The 23,004-nt window shown below is 50.8% G+C and overlaps 1 protein-coding gene across 4 annotated transcripts; it reads left to right on the top strand.

The window, feature by feature from the left end:
* The first annotated feature begins 15,895 nt into the window (after nucleotides 1-15,895).
* tac1 (tachykinin precursor 1) lies at nucleotides 15,896-22,764 on the top strand. 4 transcript variants are annotated; one of them, XM_080485473.1, is made up of 5 exons: nucleotides 15,896-16,367; nucleotides 17,878-17,983; nucleotides 19,367-19,390; nucleotides 22,059-22,115; nucleotides 22,204-22,764. In XM_080485473.1, the coding sequence occupies exons 1-5, from the start codon at nucleotides 16,275-16,277 to the stop codon at nucleotides 22,251-22,253; spliced, it is 330 nt and encodes a 109-aa protein (XP_080341599.1). In that variant the 5' UTR covers nucleotides 15,896-16,274; the 3' UTR covers nucleotides 22,254-22,764. The 4 variants fall into 4 exon arrangements, with proteins under 4 accessions (XP_080341599.1, XP_080341600.1, XP_080341601.1 ...); XM_080485474.1 differs by having other exon boundaries at nucleotides 15,910-16,367; nucleotides 22,207-22,764; XM_080485475.1 differs by lacking the exon at nucleotides 19,367-19,390 and having other exon boundaries at nucleotides 15,912-16,367; nucleotides 22,204-22,763.
* The last annotated feature ends 240 nt before the right edge of the window (nucleotides 22,765-23,004 follow it).

A 23,004-nucleotide genomic window follows, 5' to 3' on the forward strand; every position in this document is an offset into this window, starting at 1 on the left:
GGCGTTCACTGTGGCGTTCAGAGTGGCGTTCAGAGTGACGTTCATAGTGAAGTTCACAGTGACCTTCTAAGTGACGTTCACAGTGGAATTCAGAGTGACGTTCACAATGGCGTTCACAGTGGCGTTCACAGTGGCGTTCAGAATGACGTTCAGAGTGGCGTTCACAGTATCGTTCAGAGTGAACTTCACAGTTATATTCTAAGTGGCGTTAACAGTGGGGTTCAGAGTGACGTTCACAGTGGCGTTCATAGTGGCGTTCACAGTGGCGTTCACAGTGGCGTTCACAGTGGCGTTCAGAGTGACGTTCATAGTGGCGTTCACAGTGCGGTTCACAGTGGCGTTCACTGTGGCGTTCAGAGTGGCGTTCAGAGTGACGTTCATAGTGGCGTTCACAGTGCGGTTCACAGTGGCGTTCACTGTGGCGTTCAGAGTGGCGTTCACAGTGGCGTACACAGTGGCGTTCACAGTATCGTTCAGAGTGACGTTCACAGTACGGTTCAGAGTGGTGTTCAGAGTGACGTTCACAGTGGCGTTTACAGTGGCGTTCAGAGTGGCGTTCAGAGTGGCATTCACAGTGGCGTTCACAGTGGTTTTCAGAGGTGCAATCACAGTGGTGTTCGCAGTGACGTTCAAAATGGCGTTCAGAGTGGCGTACACAGTGGCGTTAACAGTGGGGTTCAGAGTGACGTTCACTGTGGCGTTCAGAATGGCGTTGACAGTGGCGTTGACAGTGGCGTTCACAGTGGCGTTCAGAGTTGCGTTCAGAGTGGCATTATAAGTAGCGGTCAGAGTGGCGGTCAGAGTGGCGGTCAGAGTGGCGGTCTGAGTGGCGGTCAGAGTGGCGGTCATAGTGGCGTTCAGAGTGGCGTTCACAGTGGCGTTCACAGTTGTTTTCAGAGTGGAGTTCAGAGTGGCGTTAACAATGGAATTCAGAGTGGCATTCACAGTGGAATTCAGAGTGACGTTCACAGTGGCGTTCACAGTGGCGTTCAGATTGGTGTTCAGAGTGACGTTCACAGTGGCATTCACAATGGCGTTCACAGTGGAATTCAGAGTGACGTTCACAGTGGCTTTCACAGTGGCATTCAGAGTGGCGTTAAGACTGGCGTTCATAGTGGCTTTCATAGTGGCTTTCATAGTGGCTTTCACAGTGGCGTTTAAAGTGGCGGTCAGACTGGCGTTCACAGTGACGTTCACAGAGTCGTTAAGAGTGGCGTTCTGAGTGACGTTCACAATGTAGTTCACAGTTGAAATCAGAGTGTCGTTCACAGTGGAATTCAGAGTAACGTACACAGTGGCGTTCACAGTGGCATTCAGAGTGGAATTCAGAGTGGCGTTCAGATTTGCGTTCACAGTATCGTTCAGAGTGAAGTTCACAGTGGCATTCACAGTGGCGTTCACAGTGGTTTTCAGAGGTTCAATCACAGTGGCGTTCGGAGTTACGTTCAGATTGGCCTTCCGAGTGGAGTTCACAGTGGCGTTCACAGTATTGTTCAGAGTGAAGTTCACAGTGACCTTCTAAGTGGCGTTCACAGTGGAATTCAGAGTGGCGTTCACAGTGGCGTTCAGAATGACGTTCATAGTGGCGTTCACAGTTCGGTTCAGAGTGTTGTTCACAGTGGCGTTCAGAGTGGCGTTCACAGTGGTGTTCGATTCGGCATTCAGAGTGGCGTTCAGAGTGAAGTTCAGAGTGGCGTTCACAGTGGCGTTCACCTTGGCGTTCACAGTGGCGTTTAAAGTGGCGTTCACAGTGGCATTCAGAGAGGCGTTCAGAGTGACGTTCAGAAAGGCATTCACAGTGGCGTTCACAGTGGCGTTCACAGTGGCGTTCACAGTGGCATTCAGAGTGGCATTCACAGTGGCGTTCACAGTGGCGTTCACAGTGGTTTTCAGAGTGGCGTTCACAGTGGCGTTCAGAGTGACGTTCAGAGTGGCATTCACAGTGGTTTTAAGAGTGGCATTCACAGTGGCATTCACAGTGGCATTCACAGTGGCGTTCACAGTGGCGTTCACAGTGGAATTCACAGTGACGTTCACAGTGGCGTTCAGAATGAAGTTCAGAGTGCCGTTCACAGTGGCGTTCACAGTGGCGTTCACAGTGGCGTTCACAGTGGCGTTCAGAGTGGCGTTCAGAGTGACGTTAAAAGTGGCCTTCACAGAGGCGTTCACAGTGGCGTTCACAGAGTCGTTAAGACTGATGTTCAGAGTGGCATTCAGAGCTGCATTCACAGTGGCGTTCACAGTGGTTTTCAGAGTGGCGTTCACAGTGGCGTTCAGAGTGACGTTCATAGTGGCGTTCAGAGTGCGGTTCACAGTGTCGTTCAGAGTGACGTTCACAATGGAGTTCACAGTTGAAATCAGAGTGGCTTTTACAGTGGAATTCAGAGTAACGTACACAGTGGCGTTCACAGAGTCGTTAAGACTGATGTTCAGAGTGACTTTCAGAGTGACGGTCAAAGTGGGGGTCAAAGTGGCGTTCACAATGGCGTTCAGAGTGGTGTTCAGAGTGGCGTTCAGAGTGACGTTCACAGTCGTTCAGAGTGGCGTTCACAGTGTTGTTCAGAGTGGCGTTCACAGTGGCGTTCACAGTGGCGTTCACAGTGGCGTTTACAGTGGCGTTCAAAGTGGTGTTCAGAGTGGCATTTCAAAGTGGCGTTGACAGTGGCGTTCTCAGTGGCGTTCACAGTGGAGTTCACAGTGGCATTCACAGTGGCGTTCACAGTGGCGTTCACAGTGGTTTTCACAGTGGCGTTCACAGTGGCGTTCACAGTGGCGTTCAGAGTGACGTTCATAGTGGCGTTCACAGTTCGGTTCAGAGTGTTGTTCACAGTGGCGTTCAGAGTGGCGTTCACAGTGGTGTTCGATTCGGCATTCAGAGTGGCGTTCAGAGTGAAGTTCAGAGTGGCGTTCACAGTGGCGTTCACCTTGGCGTTCACAGTGGCGTTTAAAGTGGCGTTCACAGTGGCATTCAGAGAGGCGTTCAGAGTGACGTTCAGAAAGGCATTCACAGTGGCGTTCACAGTGGCGTTCACAGTGGCGTTCACAGTGGCATTCAGAGTGGCATTCACAGTGGCGTTCACAGTGGCGTTCACAGTGGTTTTCAGAGTGGCGTTCACAGTGGCGTTCAGAGTGACGTTCAGAGTGGCATTCACAGTGGTTTTAAGAGTGGCATTCACAGTGGCATTCACAGTGGCATTCACAGTGGCGTTCACAGTGGAATTCACAGTGACGTTCACAGTGGCGTTCAGAATGAAGTTCAGAGTGCCGTTCACAGTGGCGTTCACAGTGGCGTTCAGAGTGGCGTTCAGAGTGACGTTCAAAGTGGCCTTCACAGAGGCGTTCACAGTGGCGTTCACAGAGTCGTTAAGACTGATGTTCAAAGTGGCATTCAGAGTGGCATTCAGAGCTGCATTCACAGTGGCGTTCACAGTGGTTTTCAGAGTGGCGTTCACAGTGGCGTTCAGAGTGACGTTCATAGTGGCGTTCAGAGTGCGGTTCACAGTGTCGTTCAGAGTGACGTTCACAATGGAGTTCACAGTTGAAATCAGAGTGGCTTTTACAGTGGAATTCAGAGTAACGTACACAGTGGCGTTCACAGAGTCGTTAAGACTGATGTTCAGAGTGACTTTCAGAGTGACGGTCAAAGTGGCGGTCAGAGTGGCGTTCACAATGGCGTTCAGAGTGGTGTTCAGAGTGGCGTTCAGAGTGACGTTCACAGTCGTTCAGAGTGGCGTTCACAGTGTTGTTCAGAGTGGCGTTCACAGTGGCGTTCACAGTGGCGTTTACAGTGGCGTTCACAGTGGTGTTCAGAGTGGCATTTCAAAGTGGCGTTGACAGTGGCATTCACAGTGGCGTTCACAGTGGAGTTCACAGTGGCATTCACAGTGGCGTTCACAGTGGCGTTCACAGTGGAGTTCACAGTGGTTTTCACAGTGGCGTTCACAGTGGCGTTCAGAGTGACGTTCAGAGTGGCATTCACAGTGGTTTTAAGAGTGGCATTCACAGTGGCATTCACAGTGGCATTCACAGTGGCGTTCACAGTGGCGTTCACAGTGGAATTCACAGTGACGTTCACAGTGGCGTTCAGAATGAAGTTCAGAGTGCCGTTCACAGTGGCGTTCACAGTGGCGTTCACAGTTGAAATCAGAGTGGCGTTCACAGTGGAATTCAGAGTAACGTACACAGTGGCGTTCACAGTGGCATTCAGAGTGGAATTCAGAGTGGCGTTCAGAGTGGCGTTCACAGTATCGTTCAGAGTGAAGTTCACAGTGGCATTCACAGTGGCGTTCACAGTGGTTTTCAGAGGTGCAATCACAGTGGCGTTCGGAGTTACATTCAGATTGGCCTTCCGAGTGGAGTTCACAGTGGCATTCACAGTATTGTTCAGAGTGAAGTTCACAGTGACCTTCTAAGTGGCGTTCACAGTGGAATTCAGAGTGACGTTCACAGTGGCGTTCACAGTGGCGTTCACAGTGGCGTTCAGAATGACGTTCATAGTGGCGTTCACAGTTCGGTTCACTGTGTTGTTCAGAGTGGCGTTCACAGTGGTGTTCGATTCGGCATTCAGAGTGGCGTTCAGAGCGAAGTTCAGAGTAGCGTTCACAGTGGTGTTCAGAGTGGCGTTCACAGTGGCGTTCACCTTGGCGTTCACAGTGGCGTTTAAAGTGGCGTTCACAGTGGCATTCAGAGAGGCGTTCAGAGTGACGTTCAGAAAGGCATTCACAGTGGCGTTCACAGTGGCGTTCACAGTGGCGTTCACAGTGGCATTCAGAGTGGCATTCACAGTGGTTTTCAGAGTGGCGTTCACAGTGGCGTTCAGAGTGACGTTCAGAGTGGCATTCACAGTGGTTTTAAGAGTGGCATTCACAGTGGCATTCACAGTGGCGTTCACAGTGGCGTTCACAGTGGAATTCACAGTGACGTTCACAGTGGCGTTCACAGTGGCGTTCACAGTGGCGTTCAGAGTGGCGTTCAGAGTGACGTTCAAAGTGGCCTTCACAGAGGCGTTCACAGTGGCGTTCACAGAGTCGTTAAGACTGATGTTCAAAGTGGCATTCAGAGTGGCATTCAGAGCTGCATTCACAGTGGCGTTCACAGTGGTTTTCAGAGTGGCGTTCACAGTGGCATTCAGAGTGACGTTCATAGTGGCGTTCAGAGTGCGGTTCACAGTGTCGTTCAGAGTGACGTTCACAATGGAGTTCACAGTTGAAATCAGAGTTGCTTTTACAGTGGAATTCAGAGTAACGTACACAGTGGCGTTCACAGAGTCATTAAGACTGATGTTCAGAGTGACTTTCAGAGTGACGGTCAAAGTGGCGGTCAGAGTGGCGTTCACAATGGCGTTCAGAGTGGTGTTCAGAGTGGCGTTCAGAGTGACGTTCACAGTCGTTCAGAGTGGCGTTCACAGTGGCGTTCACAGTGGCGTTTACAGTGGCGTTCACAGTGGTGTTCAGAGTGGCATTTCAAAGTGGCGTTGACAGTGGCGTTCACAGTGGAGTTCACAGTGGCATTCACAGTGGCGTTCACAGTGGTTTTCAGAGGTGCAATCACAGTGGCGTTCGGAGTTACGTTCAGATTGGCCTTCCGAGTGGAGTTCACAGTGGCATTCACAGTATTGTTCAGAGTGAAGTTCACAGTGACCTTCTAAGTGGCGTTCACAGTGGAATTCAGAGTGACGTTCACAGTGGCGTTCACAGTGGCGTTCAGAATGACGTTCATAGTGGCGTTCACAGTTCGGTTCACAGTGTTGTTCACAGTGGCGTTCAGAGTGGCGTTCACAGTGGTGTTCGATTCGTCATTTAGAGTGGCGTTCAGAGTGAAGTTCAGAGTAGCATTCACAGTGGTGTTCAGAGTGCCGTTCACAGTGGCGTTCACCTTGGCGTTCACAGTGGCGTTTAAAGTGGCATTCACAGTGGCATTCAGAGAGGCATTCAGAGAGGCGTTCAGAGTGACGTTCAGAAAGGCATTCACAGTGGCGTTCACAGTGGCGTTCACAGTGGCGTTCACAGTGGCATTCAGAGTGGCATTCACAGTGGCGTTCACAGTGGTTTTCAGAGTGGCATTCACAGTGGCATTCACAGTGGCGTTCACAGTGGCGTTCACAGTGGAATTCACAGTGACGTTCACAGTGGCGTTCAGAATGAAGTTCAGAGTGCCGTTCACAGTGGCGTTCACAGTGGCGTTCAGAGTTGCGTTCAGAGTGACGTTCAAAGTGGCCTTCACAGAGGCGTTCACAGTGGCATTCACAGAGTCGTTAAGACTGATGTTCAAAGTGGCATTCAGAGTGGCATTCAGAGCTGCATTCACAGTGGCGTTCACAGTGGTTTTCAGAGTGGCGTTCACAGTGGCGTTCAGAGTGACGTTCATAGTGGCGTTCAGAGTGCGGTTCACAGTGTCGTTCAGAGTGACGTTCACAATGGAGTTCACAGTTGAAATCAGAGTGGCTTTTACAGTGGAATTCAGAGTAACGTACACAGTGGCGTTCACAGAGTCGTTAAGACTGATGTTCAGAGTGACTTTCAGAGTGACGGTCAAAGTGGCGGTCAGAGTGGCGTTCACAATGGCGTTCAGAGTGGTGTTCAGAGTGGCGTTCAGAGTGACGTTCACAGTCGTTCAGAGTGGCGTTCACAGTGTTGTTCAGAGTGGCGTTCACAGTGGCGTTCACAGTGGCGTTTACAGTGGCGTTCACAGTGGCGTTCAGAGTGGCATTTAAAGTGGCGTTGACAGTGGCGTTCACAGTGGCGTTCACAGTGGAGTTCAGAGTGGCGTTTAAAGTGGCATTCAGAGTGGCGTTCACAGTGGCGTTCACAGTGGTTTTCAGAGTGGCGTTCACAGTGCGGTTCACAGTGTCGTTCAGAGTGACGTTCACAGTGGCGTTCACAGTGGCGTTCACAGTGGTGTTCAGAGTGGCGTTCACAGTTGTTTTCACAGTGGTGTTCACAGTGGCGTTCACAGTGGCGTTCACAGTATCTTTCTGAGTGAAGTTCACAGTGGCGTTCACAGTGGCGTTCAGAGTGACGTTCACAGTGGTGTTCACAGTGGCGTTCACAGTGGCGTTCACATCGGCATTCAGAGTGGCGTTCAGAGTGAAGTTCAGAGTGGCGTTCACAGTGGCGTTAAGAGCGGCGTTCAGAGTGACGGTCAAATTGGCGTTAACAGTAGCGGTCAGAGTGGCGTTCACAATGGCGTTCAGAGTGGTGTTCACAGTGGCGTTCACAGTGGCGTTCACAGTGGCGTTCACAGTAGCGTTCATAGTGGCGTTCACAGTGACGTTCATAGTGGCGTTCACAGTGCGGTTCACAGTGGCGTTCAGAATGACGTTCACATTGGCGTTCACAGTGGAATTCAGAGTGGCGTACAGAGTGGCGTACAGATTGGCGTTCACAATTGGCGTTCAGAGTGGCGTTCAAAGTGGCGTTCAGGGTGGCATTCACAGTGGCGTTCTCAGTGTTTTTCAGAGGTGCAATCACAGTGGCGTTCGGAGTGGCGTTCGGAGTGACGTTCAGAGTGGCGTTCACTGTGACCTTCACAGTGGTGTTCACAGAGTCGTTCAGAGTGACGTTCATAGTGGCATTCACAGTTCGGTTCACAGTGTTGTTCACAGTGGAGTTCAGAGTGGCGTTCACAGTGGTGTTCAGAGTGGCGTTCACAGAGTAGCCTTCACAGTGGCGTTCGAATCGGCATTCAGAGTGGCGTTCAGAATGAAGTTCAGAGTAGCGTTGACAGTGGTGTTCAGAGTGGCGTTCACAGTGGCGTTCACATTGACATTCACAGTGGCGTTAAAAGTGGTGTTCACAGTGGCATTCAGAGAGGCGTTCAGAGTGACGTTCAGAAAGGCATTCACAGTGGCGTTCAGAGTGGCGTTCAGAGTGGCGTTCACAGTGGCATTCAGAGTGGCATTCACAGTGGCGTTCAGAGTGGCATTCAGAGTGGCATTCAGAGTGGCGTTCACAGTGGCGTTCAGAGTGGCATTCACAGTGGTTTTCAGAGTGGCGTTCACAGTGGCGTTCAGAGTGACGTTCAGAGTGGCATTCACAGTGGTTTTAAGAGTGGCATTCACAGTGGCATTCACAGTGGCGTTCACAGTGGCGTTCACAGTGGAATTCACAGTGACGTTCACAGTGGCGTTCACAGTGGCGTTCACAGTGGCGTTCAGAGTGGCGTTCAGAGTGACGTTCAAAGTGGCCTTCACAGAGGCGTTCACAGTGGCGTTCACAGAGTCGTTAAGACTGATGTTCAAAGTGGCATTCAGAGTGGCATTCAGAGCTGCATTCACAGTGGCGTTCACAGTGGTTTTCAGAGTGGCGTTCACAGTGGCATTCAGAGTGACGTTCATAGTGGCGTTCAGAGTGCGGTTCACAGTGTCGTTCAGAGTGACGTTCACAATGGAGTTCACAGTTGAAATCAGAGTTGCTTTTACAGTGGAATTCAGAGTAACGTACACAGTGGCGTTCACAGAGTCATTAAGACTGATGTTCAGAGTGACTTTCAGAGTGACGGTCAAAGTGGCGGTCAGAGTGGCGTTCACAATGGCGTTCAGAGTGGTGTTCAGAGTGGCGTTCAGAGTGACGTTCACAGTCGTTCAGAGTGGCGTTCACAGTGGCGTTCACAGTGGCGTTTACAGTGGCGTTCACAGTGGTGTTCAGAGTGGCATTTCAAAGTGGCGTTGACAGTGGCGTTCACAGTGGAGTTCACAGTGGCATTCACAGTGGCGTTCACAGTGGTTTTCAGAGGTGCAATCACAGTGGCGTTCGGAGTTACGTTCAGATTGGCCTTCCGAGTGGAGTTCACAGTGGCATTCACAGTATTGTTCAGAGTGAAGTTCACAGTGACCTTCTAAGTGGCGTTCACAGTGGAATTCAGAGTGACGTTCACAGTGGCGTTCACAGTGGCGTTCAGAATGACGTTCATAGTGGCGTTCACAGTTCGGTTCACAGTGTTGTTCACAGTGGCGTTCAGAGTGGCGTTCACAGTGGTGTTCGATTCGTCATTTAGAGTGGCGTTCAGAGTGAAGTTCAGAGTAGCATTCACAGTGGTGTTCAGAGTGCCGTTCACAGTGGCGTTCACCTTGGCGTTCACAGTGGCGTTTAAAGTGGCATTCACAGTGGCATTCAGAGAGGCATTCAGAGAGGCGTTCAGAGTGACGTTCAGAAAGGCATTCACAGTGGCGTTCACAGTGGCGTTCACAGTGGCGTTCACAGTGGCATTCAGAGTGGCATTCACAGTGGCGTTCACAGTGGTTTTCAGAGTGGCATTCACAGTGGCATTCACAGTGGCGTTCACAGTGGCGTTCACAGTGGAATTCACAGTGACGTTCACAGTGGCGTTCAGAATGAAGTTCAGAGTGCCGTTCACAGTGGCGTTCACAGTGGCGTTCAGAGTTGCGTTCAGAGTGACGTTCAAAGTGGCCTTCACAGAGGCGTTCACAGTGGCATTCACAGAGTCGTTAAGACTGATGTTCAAAGTGGCATTCAGAGTGGCATTCAGAGCTGCATTCACAGTGGCGTTCACAGTGGTTTTCAGAGTGGCGTTCACAGTGGCGTTCAGAGTGACGTTCATAGTGGCGTTCAGAGTGCGGTTCACAGTGTCGTTCAGAGTGACGTTCACAATGGAGTTCACAGTTGAAATCAGAGTGGCTTTTACAGTGGAATTCAGAGTAACGTACACAGTGGCGTTCACAGAGTCGTTAAGACTGATGTTCAGAGTGACTTTCAGAGTGACGGTCAAAGTGGCGGTCAGAGTGGCGTTCACAATGGCGTTCAGAGTGGTGTTCAGAGTGGCGTTCAGAGTGACGTTCACAGTCGTTCAGAGTGGCGTTCACAGTGTTGTTCAGAGTGGCGTTCACAGTGGCGTTCACAGTGGCGTTTACAGTGGCGTTCACAGTGGCGTTCAGAGTGGCATTTAAAGTGGCGTTGACAGTGGCGTTCACAGTGGCGTTCACAGTGGAGTTCAGAGTGGCGTTTAAAGTGGCATTCAGAGTGGCGTTCACAGTGGCGTTCACAGTGGTTTTCAGAGTGGCGTTCACAGTGCGGTTCACAGTGTCGTTCAGAGTGACGTTCACAGTGGCGTTCACAGTGGCGTTCACAGTGGTGTTCAGAGTGGCGTTCACAGTTGTTTTCACAGTGGTGTTCACAGTGGCGTTCACAGTGGCGTTCACAGTATCTTTCTGAGTGAAGTTCACAGTGGCGTTCACAGTGGCGTTCAGAGTGACGTTCACAGTGGTGTTCACAGTGGCGTTCACAGTGGCGTTCACATCGGCATTCAGAGTGGCGTTCAGAGTGAAGTTCAGAGTGGCGTTCACAGTGGCGTTAAGAGCGGCGTTCAGAGTGACGGTCAAATTGGCGTTAACAGTAGCGGTCAGAGTGGCGTTCACAATGGCGTTCAGAGTGGTGTTCACAGTGGCGTTCACAGTGGCGTTCACAGTGGCGTTCACAGTAGCGTTCATAGTGGCGTTCACAGTGACGTTCATAGTGGCGTTCACAGTGCGGTTCACAGTGGCGTTCAGAATGACGTTCACATTGGCGTTCACAGTGGAATTCAGAGTGGCGTACAGAGTGGCGTACAGATTGGCGTTCACAATTGGCGTTCAGAGTGGCGTTCAAAGTGGCGTTCAGGGTGGCATTCACAGTGGCGTTCTCAGTGTTTTTCAGAGGTGCAATCACAGTGGCGTTCGGAGTGGCGTTCGGAGTGACGTTCAGAGTGGCGTTCACTGTGACCTTCACAGTGGTGTTCACAGAGTCGTTCAGAGTGACGTTCATAGTGGCATTCACAGTTCGGTTCACAGTGTTGTTCACAGTGGAGTTCAGAGTGGCGTTCACAGTGGTGTTCAGAGTGGCGTTCACAGAGTAGCCTTCACAGTGGCGTTCGAATCGGCATTCAGAGTGGCGTTCAGAATGAAGTTCAGAGTAGCGTTGACAGTGGTGTTCAGAGTGGCGTTCACAGTGGCGTTCACATTGACATTCACAGTGGCGTTAAAAGTGGTGTTCACAGTGGCATTCAGAGAGGCGTTCAGAGTGACGTTCAGAAAGGCATTCACAGTGGCGTTCAGAGTGGCGTTCAGAGTGGCGTTCACAGTGGCATTCAGAGTGGCATTCACAGTGGCGTTCAGAGTGGCATTCAGAGTGGCATTCAGAGTGGCGTTCACAGTGGCGTTCACAGTGGCATTCAGAGTGGCATTCATAGTGGCGTTCACAGTGGTTTTCAGAGTGGCGTTCACAGTGGCATTCAGAGTGACGTTCAGAGTGGCATTCACAGTGGCATTCACAGTGGCGTTCACAGTGGCGTTCACAGTGGAATTCAGAGTGGCGTTCACAGTGGAATTCACAGTGACGTTCACAGTGGCGTTCAGAGTGACGTTCACAGTGGTGTTCACAGTGGCGTTCACAGAGGTGTTCAGAGTGGCGTTCACAGTGGCGTTCACAGTGGCGTTCACAGTGGCGTTCACATCGGCATTCAGAGTGGCGTTCAGAGTGAAGTTCAGAGTGCCATTCACAGTGGCGTTCACAGTGGCGTTCAGAGTGGCGTTCAGAGTGACGTTCACAGTGGCTTTCACAGTGGCCTTCACAGTGGCGTTCACAGTGGCGTTCACAGAGTCGTTCACAGAGTCGTTAAGACTGATGTTCAAAGTGGCATTCAGAGTGGCATTCAGGGCTGCATTCACAGTGGCGTTCACAGTGGTTTTCAGAGTGGCGTTCACAGTGGCGTTCAGAGTGACGTTCATAGTGGCGTTCACAGTGCGGTTCACAGTGTCGTTCAGAGTGACGTTCACAATGGAGTTCACAGTTGAAATCAGAGTGGCTTTTACAGTGGAATTCAGAGTAACGTACACAGTGGCGTTCACAGAGTCGTTAAGACTGATGTTCAGAGTGACTTTCAGAGTGACGGTCAAAGTGGGGGTCAAAGTGGCGGTCAGAGTGGCGTTCACAAAGGCGTTCAGAGTGGCGTTCAGAGTGGCGTTCAGAGTTGCATTCACAGTGGCGTTTACAGTGGCGTTCACAGTGGAGTTCAGAGTGGCATTTAAAGTGGCATTCAGAGTGGCATTCACAGTGGCGTTCACAGTGGTTTTCAGAGTGGCGTTCACAGTGCTGTTCACAGTGGCGTTCAGAGTGACATTCACAGTGGCGTTCACAGTGGCTTTCACAGTGGTGTTCAGAGTGGCGTTCACAGTGGCGTTCACAGTGGTGTTCACAGTGGCGTTCACAGTGGCGTTCACATCGGCATTCAGAGTGGCGTTCAGAGTGAAGTTCAGAGTGGCGTTCACAGTGGCGTTAAGAGCGGTGTTCAGAGTGACGGTCAAATTGGCGTTAACAGTGGCGGTAGGAGTGGCGTTCACAATGGCGTTCAGAGTGGTGTTCACAGTGGCGTTCACAGTGGCGTTCACAGTAGCGTTAATAGTGGCGTTCACAGTGACGTTCAAAGTGGCGTTCACAGTGCGGTTCACAGTGGCGTTCAGAATGACGTTCACATTGGCGTTCACAGTGGAATTCAGAGTGGCGTACAGGGTGGCGTACAGGGTGGCGTACAGAATGGTGTACAGAGTGGCGTTCACAATTGGCGTTCACAATTTGCGTTCAGAGTGTCGTTCACAGTGGTGTTCAGAGTGGCGTTCAAAGTGGCGTTCAGGGTGGCATTCACAGTGGCGTTCTCAGTGGTTTTCAGAGGTGCAATCACAGTGGCGTTCTGTGTGGCGTTCACTGTGACCTTCACAGTGGTGTTCACAGAGTCGTTCAGAGTGACGTTCATAGTGGCGTTCATAGTGGCGTTCACAGTGGCGTTTATAGTGACAGTAATAGTGGCGTTCACAGTGGCGTTCACAGTAGCGTTCACAGTGGCGTTCGAATCTGCATTCAGAGTGGCGTTCAGAGTGAAGTTCAGAGTAGCGTTCACAGTGGTGTTCACAGTGGCGTTCAGAGTGGCGTTCAGAGTGACGTTCAGAGTGGCGTTCACAGTGGCGTTCACAGTGGCGTTCACAGTGACGTTCATAATGGCGTTCAGAGTGCGGTTCACAGTGGCATTCAGAATGACGTTCACAGTGGCGTTCACAGTGGAATTCAGAGTAGCGTTCAGAGTGGCATTCACAGTGGCGTTCACAGTGGCTTTCACAGTGGCCTTCACAGTGGCGTTCACAGTGGCGTTCACAGAGGCGTTCACAGAGTCGTTAAGACTGATGTTCAAAGTGGCATTCAGAGTGGCATTCAGGGCTGCATTCACAGTGGCGTTCACAGTGGTTTTCAGAGTGGCGTTCACTGTGGCGTTCAGAGTGACGTTCAGAGTGACGTTCACAATGGAGTTCACAGTTGAAATCAGAGTGGCTTTTACAGTGGAATTCAGAGTAACGTACACAGTGGCATTCACAGAGTCGTTAAGACTGATGTTCAGAGTGACTTTCAGAGTGACGGTCAAAGTGGCGGTCAGAGTGGCGTTCACAATGGCGTTCAGAGTGGCATTCACAGTGGCGTTTACAGTGGAGTTCAGAGTGGCATTTAAAGTGGCATTCAGAGTGGCATTCACAGTGGCGTTCACAGTGGTTTTCAGAGTGGCGTTCACAGTGCTGTTCACAGTGGCGTTCAGAGTGACATTCACAGTGGCGTTCACAGTGGCTTTCACAGTGGTGTTCAGAGTGGCGTTCACAGTGGCGTTCACAGTGGTGTTCACAGTGGCGTTCACAGTGGCGTTCACATCGGCATTCAGAGTGGCGTTCAGAGTGGCGTTCACAGTGGCGTTAAGAGCGGTGTTCAGAGTGACGGTCAAATTGGCGTTAACAGTGGCGGTAGGAGTGGCGTTCACAATGGCGTTCAGAGTGGTGTTCACAGTGGCGTTCACAGTGGCGTTCACAGTGGCGTTCACAGTAGCGTTAATAGTGGCGTTCACAGTGACGTTCAAAGTGGCGTTCACAGTGCGGTTCACAGTGGCGTTCAGAATGACGTTCACATTGGCGTTCACAGTGGAATTCAGAGTGGCGTACAGGGTGGCGTACAGGGTGGCGTACAGAATGGTGTACAGAGTGGCGTTCACAATTGGCGTTCACAATTTGCGTTCAGAGTGTCGTTCACAGTGGTGTTCAGAGTGGCGTTCAAAGTGGCGTTCAGGGTGGCATTCACAGTGGCGTTCTCAGTGGTTTTCAGAGGTGCAATCACAGTGGCGTTCTGAGTGGCGTTCACTGTGACCTTCACAGTGGTGTTCACAGAGTCGTTCAGAGTGACGTTCATAGTGGCGTTCACAGTGGCGTTCACAGTAGCATTCACAGTGGCGTTCGAATCTGCATTCAGAGTGGCGTTCAGAGTGAAGTTCAGAGTAGCGTTCACAGTGGTGTTCACAGTGGCGTTCAGAGTGGCGTTCAGAGTGACGTTCAGAGTGGCGTTCACAGTGGCGTTCACAGTGGCGTTCACATTGACGTTCATAATGGCGTTCAGAGTGCGGTTCACAGTGGCATTCAGAATGACGTTCACAGTGGCGTTCACAGTGGAATTCAGAGTGGCGTTCAGAGTGGCATTCACAGTGGCGTTCACAGTAGCGTTCACAGTAGCGTTCACAGTGACGTTCATAGTGGCGTTCACAGTGCGGTTCACAGTGGCGTTCAGAGTGACGTTCACAGTGGCGTTCACAGTGGAATTCAGAGTGGCGTACAGAGTGGCGTACAGAGTGGCGTTCTGAGTGTCGTTCACAGTGGTGTTCAGAGTGGCGTTCAAAGTGGCATTCAGGGTGGCATTCACAGTGGCCTTCTCAGTGGTTTTCAGAGGTGAAATCACAGTGGCGTTCGGAGTGGCGTTCGGAGTGGCATTCACAGTGGCCTTCTCAGTGGTTTTCAGAGGTGAAATCACAGTGGCGTTCGGAGTGGCGTTCGGAGTGGCGTTCGGAGTGGCGTTCGGAGTGACGTTCAGAGTGGCGTTTAGAGTGGCGTTCACAGTGGCGTTCGGAGTGACTTTCACAGTGGTGTTCACAGAGTCGTTCAGAGTGACGTTCACAGAGGCGTTCATAGTGGCGTTCATAGTGGCGTTCACAGTGACGGTAATAGTGGCGTTCACAGTGGCATTCAGGGTGGCATTCACAGTGGCGTACTGATCGAACTAACACAGGAAGCAGTGATTGAAACATGAACAAACTGCAGTCCAGCTGATATGTTTGGAAAAATGAACATTCCATGTCAGTTTGATGAAGACTACAGATTACTGACTACTGACTACTGACTACAGACTACAAACTACAGACTACAGACTACAGACTACAGACTACAGACTACAGACTACTGACTACTGACTACTGACTACTGACTAGAGACTACAGACTACAGACTACAGACTACAGACTAGAAAAGGGAAGCACAATGAGAAGGGTGATAACAACAGACACATCCTCTCTAAAGTAAGAGACTCAACGCACTGAACCTTGTTAGAACCATACCTGACTTTAACCATAGAGCTAGATTATAATCTGAGCCAGCATGGAAGCATTATTATTATTAATACTATTACTACTATTATTATTGTTATTATTATTATTATTATTATTATTATTATTATTATTATTATTATTATTATTGTTGTTGTTGTTGTTGTTGTTGTTGTTGTTGTTGTTGTTGTTGTTGTTATTATTATTGTTGTTGTTATTGTTATTATTATTGTTATATAAAATGTATGTACCAAAAGTATAGGAGTACATGTACTCCAACATTTTAATGCAAAGTATAGGAGTACATGTACTCCTATACTTTGCATTAAAATGTTGCTTTGTTGTTTAATGTAAATACTCTGGTGAGTACTGAGTACTGTTTGCTTGCTGCTTGGTAGATATGTGTCATGGCGCCCCCTGGAGGAGACCCCACCAGCCGCCACTGCTCCTCCTCCTGCTGATAGTGGAGTTGGGTTGGGGGTGGAGTCAGACTTATTAACCACGCCCCCTCCTCCTCCTGACAGAAGTTGCGTGGCGTGAAACTTCCTCGTGACTGGGCTGAGTAATCAGAGTACTGTAACGGCGTTACTAGGCAACGTCGCCCGCAGCTATATAGGAGCGCGTGCGGGGCTCTGGGACACACGGCGGAGGTGAAGGAGCAGCGTGCGCACGGCTCGTGGACACACGCACACGTTCCCGGTCGGTCTCCCGGTGTCCAGGCGTCCCGGTCGGTGTCCCGCTCGGTTTCCCGGTCTCCCGGTGTCCTGGTCGGTGTCCCGGTCTCCCGGCCGGTGTCCCGGTCTCCTGCTTTCCCGGTCGGTGTGCCGGTCTCCCGGTGTCCCGGTGTCCCGGCTTCCCGATCGGTGTCCCGGTGTCCCGGCGTCACCATGAAGCTCGTGATTTTGCAGCTTTTCGTGGTTTTCTTGGCAGCAGCAGAAGTTTGGACGGAACCAGCAGGAGGATGGAGCCTGCAGAACCAGGTGGGCCTGTTACTGTCAGCACGTCATCAGTAACAGAACCAGGTGGGCCTGTTACTGTCAGCATGTCAGTGATAACAGTAACAGGAGCCGCTCCAGTAAAGGAGATCAAACAACTTTATTTACAAACAAACAAACCTGTGTGTGTGAGTGTGTGGCGGCTCATTGACTAAAAATCCTCCTCGAAATCTTCCTCCTCCTCCTGCTCTTATTGATCCTCCTTTTTTCCTCCTCCTTTTCCCTTTTCCTCCTGCTCCTCCTGCTCCTCCCGCTCTCTGTTGTCCTCCTGCTCCTCCTTTTCCTCCTGCTCCTCCTGCTCCTCCCCCTCTCTGTTGTCCTCCTGCTCCTCCTTTTCCTCTTTCTCCTCCTGCTCCTCCCCCCCTCTCTGTTGTCCTCCTCCTCCTCCTCCTCGTTTTCCTCCTCCTCCTCGTTTTCTTCCTCCTCCTCCTCTCGCTCCTCGTCCTCCTTCTCCTCCTGCTCCTCCTCGTTTTCTTCCTCCTCCTCCTCTCGCTCCTCCTCCTCCTCCTCCAGCTCCTTGTCTTCCTCTTCTTCCTCCTCCTCCAGCTCCTTGTCTTCCTCCTCCTCCTCCTTCTCCTCCTCCTCCTCGTTTTCTTCCTCCTCCTCCTCTTGCTCCTCGTCCTCCTTCTCCATCTCCTCCTGCTCCTCCTCCCCCTCTCTGTTGACCTCGTCGTCCTCCTCCTCCTCGTTTTCTTCCTCCTCGTCCTCCTGCTCCTCCTCCTGCTTCTCCTTTTCCTTTTCCTCTTCCTCCCACTCCTCGTCGTCCTCCTGCTCCTCGCTTTCCTCTTCCTCCTCCTCGTTTTCCTTCTCCTCCCGCTTCTCCTCCTGCTCCTTGTCTTCCTCTGCCTCCTCGCTTTCCTTTTCCTCCTCCTCCCGCTGCTCCTCCTCCTCCTCCAGCTCCTTGTCTTCCTCCTCCTCCTCCTCCTCCTCCAGCTCCTTGTCTTCCTCTTCTTCCTCCTCCTCCAGCTCCTTGTCTTCCTCTTCCTCCTCCTCCTCCTCCTCCAGCTCCTTGTCTTCCTCCTCCTCCTCCAGCTCCTTGTCTTCCTCCTCCTCCTCCTCCAGCTCCTTGTCTTCCTCCAGCTCCTCCTCCTCCTCCAGCTCCTTGTCTTCCTCCAGCTCCTCCTCCTCCAGCTCCTTGTCTTCCTCCTCCTCCTCCAGCTCCTTGTCTTCCTCTTCCTCCTCCTCCTCCAGCTCCTTGTCTTCCTCCTCCTCCTCCTCCTCCTCCTCCTGTGGTTCATGTTTCATTGTGATGAAGATCACGTTCAGTGTGACTTTGTCAGTCGTTCCTTCGTGTCGTCCAGCAGCTGAAGTCTGGAGCCGTCCATGGATGAGCGCATGAATCAGAGGCATTATTACCCCCCCAGTCAGTGTAAACCAACCCCCCCCCACTCAGTGTAGTCCCCCCGGCCAGGCCCCCCAGTCAGTGTAACCCCCACCCCCCCCCCCCCCTCTCCCAGTGCTCCCCCACAGAGTGACCTGGTCTCTGTCTCTGCAGGACGGGCTGCTGTCCAACAACCTGCTGAACCAGATGCTGCTGAGGATGACAAGGAAGCCGCGGCCTCATCAGTTCATTGGTCTGATGGGCAGGAAGCGCTCCATGGGTGAAGAGTCATTCCTCCATCCATGCATCCCTTCATCATTCATTCATCCATCCATCCCTTCATCATCCAACATCCATCCCTTCATCATTCATTCATCCATCCATCCCTTCATCATCCAACATCCATCCATCCCTTCATCATTCATTCATCCATCATCCATCCCTTCATCATCCAACATCCATCCATCCATCCATCCCTTCATCATTCATTCATCCATCCATCCATCCCTTCATCATTCATCATCTAACATCCATCCATCACTTCATCATTCATTCATCATTCATCATCCAACATCCATCCCTTCATCATTCATTCATCCATCCTTTCATCATCCAACATCCATCCATCCATCCATTCATCATTCATCCATCCATCCATTCATCCCTTCATCATTCATTCATCATCCAACATCCATCCATCCCTTCATCATCCAACATCCATCCTTTCATCATTCATTCATCCATCCATCCATCCCTTCATCATTCATCATCCAACATCCATCCATCCATCCCTTCATCATTCATTCATCCATCCGTCCATCCCTTCATCATTCATCATCCAACATCCATCCATCCATCCACCCCTTCATCATTCATTCATCCATCCATCCCATCCCTTCATCATTCATTCATCATCCAACATCCATCCATCCCTTCATCATTCATTCATCCATCCATCCATCCCTTCATCATTCATCATCCAACATCCATCCATCCATCCCTTCATCATTCATTCATCCATCCATCCCTTCATCATCCATCCATCCATCCCTTCATCATTCATCATCCATCCATCCATCCATCCCTTCATCATTCATTCATCATCCAACATCCATCCATCCCTTCATCATCCAACATCCATCCATCCATCCCTTCATCATTCATTCATCATCCAACATCCATCCATCCCTTCATCATTCATTCATCATCCAACATCCATCCTTTCATCATTCATTCATCATCCAACATCCATCCATCCCTTCATCATTCATTCATCATTCATCATCCAACATCCATCCATCCATCCCTTCATCATTCATTCATCCATCCATCCATCCCTTCATCATTCATCATCCAACATCCATCCATCCATCCCTTCATCATTCATCCATCCATCCCTTCATCATTCATTCATCCATCCATCCCTTCATCATCCATCCATCCATCCCTTCATCATTCATCATCCATCCATCCATCCATCCCTTCATCATTCATTCATCATCCAACATCCATCCATCCCTTCATCATCCAACATCCATCCATCCATCCCTTCATCATCCAACATCCATCCATCCATCCATCCATCCCTTCATCATTCATTCATCAATTTGTCCATTAATTCTCTGGATCTTCTAACCAACATGTCTCTCTGCTCGTCCCTCAGCCAACACACAGATCACTCGCAAGCGTAAGTCCTAAGGGCAATCGTGGCTCAGTGGTAGAGTCGGTCGTCCAATGACCGGAGGGTTGGCGGTTTGAATCCCACTTTATCAAAAAGTCATTGTAGTTGTGTCCTTGGGCAAGGCACTTTACCCACATTGCCCCGTATGAATGGGTATGAATGTTGGCGCAAAATGTCAGCCAGGGCTCTGGCAGCAGCCCAGGACAGCTGTAGCTACAACATAGCTTAGCATCACTGGAGGGACTCTGGACCAAAGCCAGCGCTATATTTATTATTATTATTCTGACCCTGACAACATACAGCATACGTACCTGTTAGTGCTACATATATTATTTGCAGTTATCAAACTGATCCAAATACTTTACAACTGTTATTAGACTAAACCAGCCTGAGCAGTTCTATCTAGACAGGAACATGAAGCAGGAACATGAATTAACAAAGAGGCAACAACAAAAGAAAGTGTGGTCAGAACTGTTGTGGGGGGGCCCGTAGCGACACCCCGGAGCCCGGACACCGTCACCTCGGTGGCCGGCAGCCCCACAGACCCGGGGAACGACCCCAGAGAGCCACGCCCCCGCCCAGAAAGCACCAGATGGAGAATGCAGAGAGTACCCCCCCCCCCCCCCCCCCAGGCAAGAGGAGCCCACAAGAGAAGGATAAAGGGCCCCAGGCCCCTGCCCAAGCTGCCAAGCTGAGACCGGCCGGAGCACGGCCGGAGCAAGCTGCCAAGTGGGCCGGAAGCCCCCCCAATCCCGGGAGCTGCCCCCCCGACCATTCCCCCCCAACCTGGCAGGGCAGAGACGGCACCAGCCCCCGCGCCCCGGATCAGCCCCCCCCCCCCCAACCAGGGAGAGCGAAGGCTCGGCCGGGCCTGGCTGGAGGACAGCCAACCTACCAACCCCAGGAGCCTCGTATTCCACCACCCACGTTCCCGCCCCGTGATCTCCCCCCCGATCTTGATATACACACCCACACTTGGGGGAAGGCTGATGCATCCCACCCCCCAGGCTGCCCGTCAGGCCCCCACAAGGCCACCGCGAGATTCCATCCTCCCCTAATCCAACCGCGAATGGGAAGGGAGAACCTCACCCTCACCCCCCCGCATTCCAGCCGCACTCACCCTGGGGTGGGATGATTTTAGAGAACATGGCCCACCATGTTCTCTAAAATCATCCCACCCCAGGGTGAGTGTTAGAGAACGTGGTATGATATTAGAACGTGGCAGGATATCAGAGAACGTGGGATGATATTAGAACGTGGTAGGATATCAGAGAACGTGGTATGATATTAAAACGTGGGATAATATTAGAACGTGGTAAGATATTAGAACGTGGTAGGATATCAGAGAACGTGGTATGATATTAAAACGTGGTAGGATATCAGAGAGCGTGGGATAATATTAGAACGTGGGATGATATTGGAACGTGGTAGGATAGAACGTGGTAGGATATCAGAGAACTTGGTATGATAGGATATTAGAACGTGGTAGGATATCAGAGAACATGGCATGATATTAGAACGTGGTAGGATATCAGAGAACGTTGGATGATATTGGAACGTGGTAGGATATCAGAGAACGTGGTATGATATTAGAACGTGGGATGATATTGGAACGTGGTAGGATATCAGAGAACGTGGTATGATATTCGAACCTGGTAGGATATCAGAGAACGTGGTATGATATTAGAACATGGTAGGATATCAGAGAACGTGGGATAATATTAGAACGTGGGATGATATTGGAACGTGGTAGGATATATCAGAGAATGTGGGATGATATTAGAACGTGGTAAGATAGAACGTGGTAGGATATCAGAGAACGTGGTATGATATTAGAACGTGGTAGGATATTAGAACGTGGTAGGATATCAGAGAACATGGCATGATATTAGAACGTGGTAGGATATCAGAGAACGTTGGATGATATTGGAACGTGGTAGGATATCAGAGAACGTGGGATGATATTCGAACCTGGCAGGATATCAGAGAACGTGGTATGATATTAGAACGTGGTAGGATATCAGAGAACGTGGTATGATATTCGAACCTGGTAGGATATCAGAGAACGTGGTATGATATTAGAACATGGTAGGATATATCAGAGAACGTGGTATGATATTAGAACCTGGTAGGATATATGAGAACGTGCGATCAATTGCGACTGAATGCAAAGTGAAACAGAGCAGAAGTTGTCGAAGTGTAATAGGACGATGGTGGTGGAAGTGGAATGAAGCTGCTGCTCTGGGGGTGGGTGGGTGGGGGTGGGGGCTCTCGGGGGGCGGGTGGGGGTTAAGTCCAGCACTCTACCTGATTACACAAGAGAGTGATGTGGTGGTTTCGAGTAATGAAATGTCCTCACAGGCTCGTGTGTGTGTGTGTGTGTGTGTGTGTGTGTGTGTGTGTGTGTGTGTGTGTGTGTGTGTGTGTGTGTGTGTGTGTGTGTGTGTGTGTGTGTGTGTGTGTGTGTGTGTGTGTGTGTGTGATTTATACCTTGGATGCAAGCCAAGTCACTCCTCATGGCGGGGTTGGGGGAATGGACACTAACTTAATTATTCAGGGGGGGGGTTCAGGTGGGGCATTGCTGAATTGATCAGGGGGGATGGGGGGATGGGGGATATGGGGAGGGATGGGGGGGCACTCAAACTGAATTAATTATTGTGTTTTTCCTCTGAAGGACATAAAATCAACTCGTTTGTGGGTCTGATGGGAAAACGGAGTGAAGAGGAGCCTGGTGAGACACACACACACACACACACACACACACACACACACACACAGAACCATCACTGTGTGTGAAGTGACGATGTGTTTCCTTCCAGCAGATTCCTATGAGTGGAGCACAATACAGACGTATGACCGGCGCCGCTAACCCCCCCACCCCACCACCACCACCACCACCACCGGGGAGGCAGAGCCTGATGTTGATTTACTTGGTATTGTGTGGTTTCCTGTGTGTAGCTGTTAGCCCAATAAAAACTTTGTTTTCATGTTGCAGTCATGCAGCAGTGTTGTACTGTGGGGGGGGCTCTGGGACTTGGGGGGGGTTCTTTGTTCTTGGTTTCATGGCTTCTTAGGGGTCTCAGGGGTGGATTCTTCAAGGTCCCGGGGGGGGGGGGGTATTTGTGGTGTTGAGGGGGTTCTTCATGGTCTCGGGGAGATGGTTCTTCAGGGTCTGGGGGGGTTCAAGGGTGTTCTTCATGGTTTTGGAGGTGGGGTTTCTTCAGGGTCTGGGGGGTTCAAGGGGGTTCTTCAAGGTCTCGTGGGGGGTGCAGTTCAGGGGAGTTATTCAGGGTCTGGGGGGGGGGGGGGGGGGGGGGTCCCAGTGTTTCCTCACTGTGTTGGTGGTTTGATATTAAAAGCATTTTGTTTGTTCAACATGCAACTTGTCGTCTGGTGACTCTGGAGGAGGGAGGACCTCTGGTGGTGAAGTCAAGTACTGCACTGAATAGAAACTCCACAGCCAGATAGATAGATAGGCCCTGACCTGGACTGGAGTCAGGGTTGGATTACCTTCCCAGGTAATTAGATGGTTATTGAACACCAGCATCAGCCAGCATGATTATTGATGACCTCACCATTAGTCGTCATAGTAACTGATGTGTTATTACAGGTATTCATTA

The sequence above is a fragment of the Lipophrys pholis genome (assembly GCF_963383615.2).
Source record: "Lipophrys pholis genome assembly, chromosome: 17".
NCBI lineage: Eukaryota > Metazoa > Chordata > Actinopteri > Blenniiformes > Blenniidae > Lipophrys > Lipophrys pholis.

Bases quoted from the DNA above. Each gene is read 5' to 3' on its own strand.
- tac1 (XM_080485473.1), top strand. From the start codon at position 16,275: ATGAAGCTCGTGATTTTGCAGCTTTTCGTGGTTTTCTTGGCAGCAGCA. The intron at 17,984-19,366 runs GTGAAGAGTCAT...CTCGTCCCTCAG, and splicing joins GGGCAGGAAGCGCTCCATGG to CCAACACACAGATCACTCGC. The intron at 22,116-22,203 runs GTGAGACACACA...GTTTCCTTCCAG, and splicing joins ACGGAGTGAAGAGGAGCCTG to CAGATTCCTATGAGTGGAGC.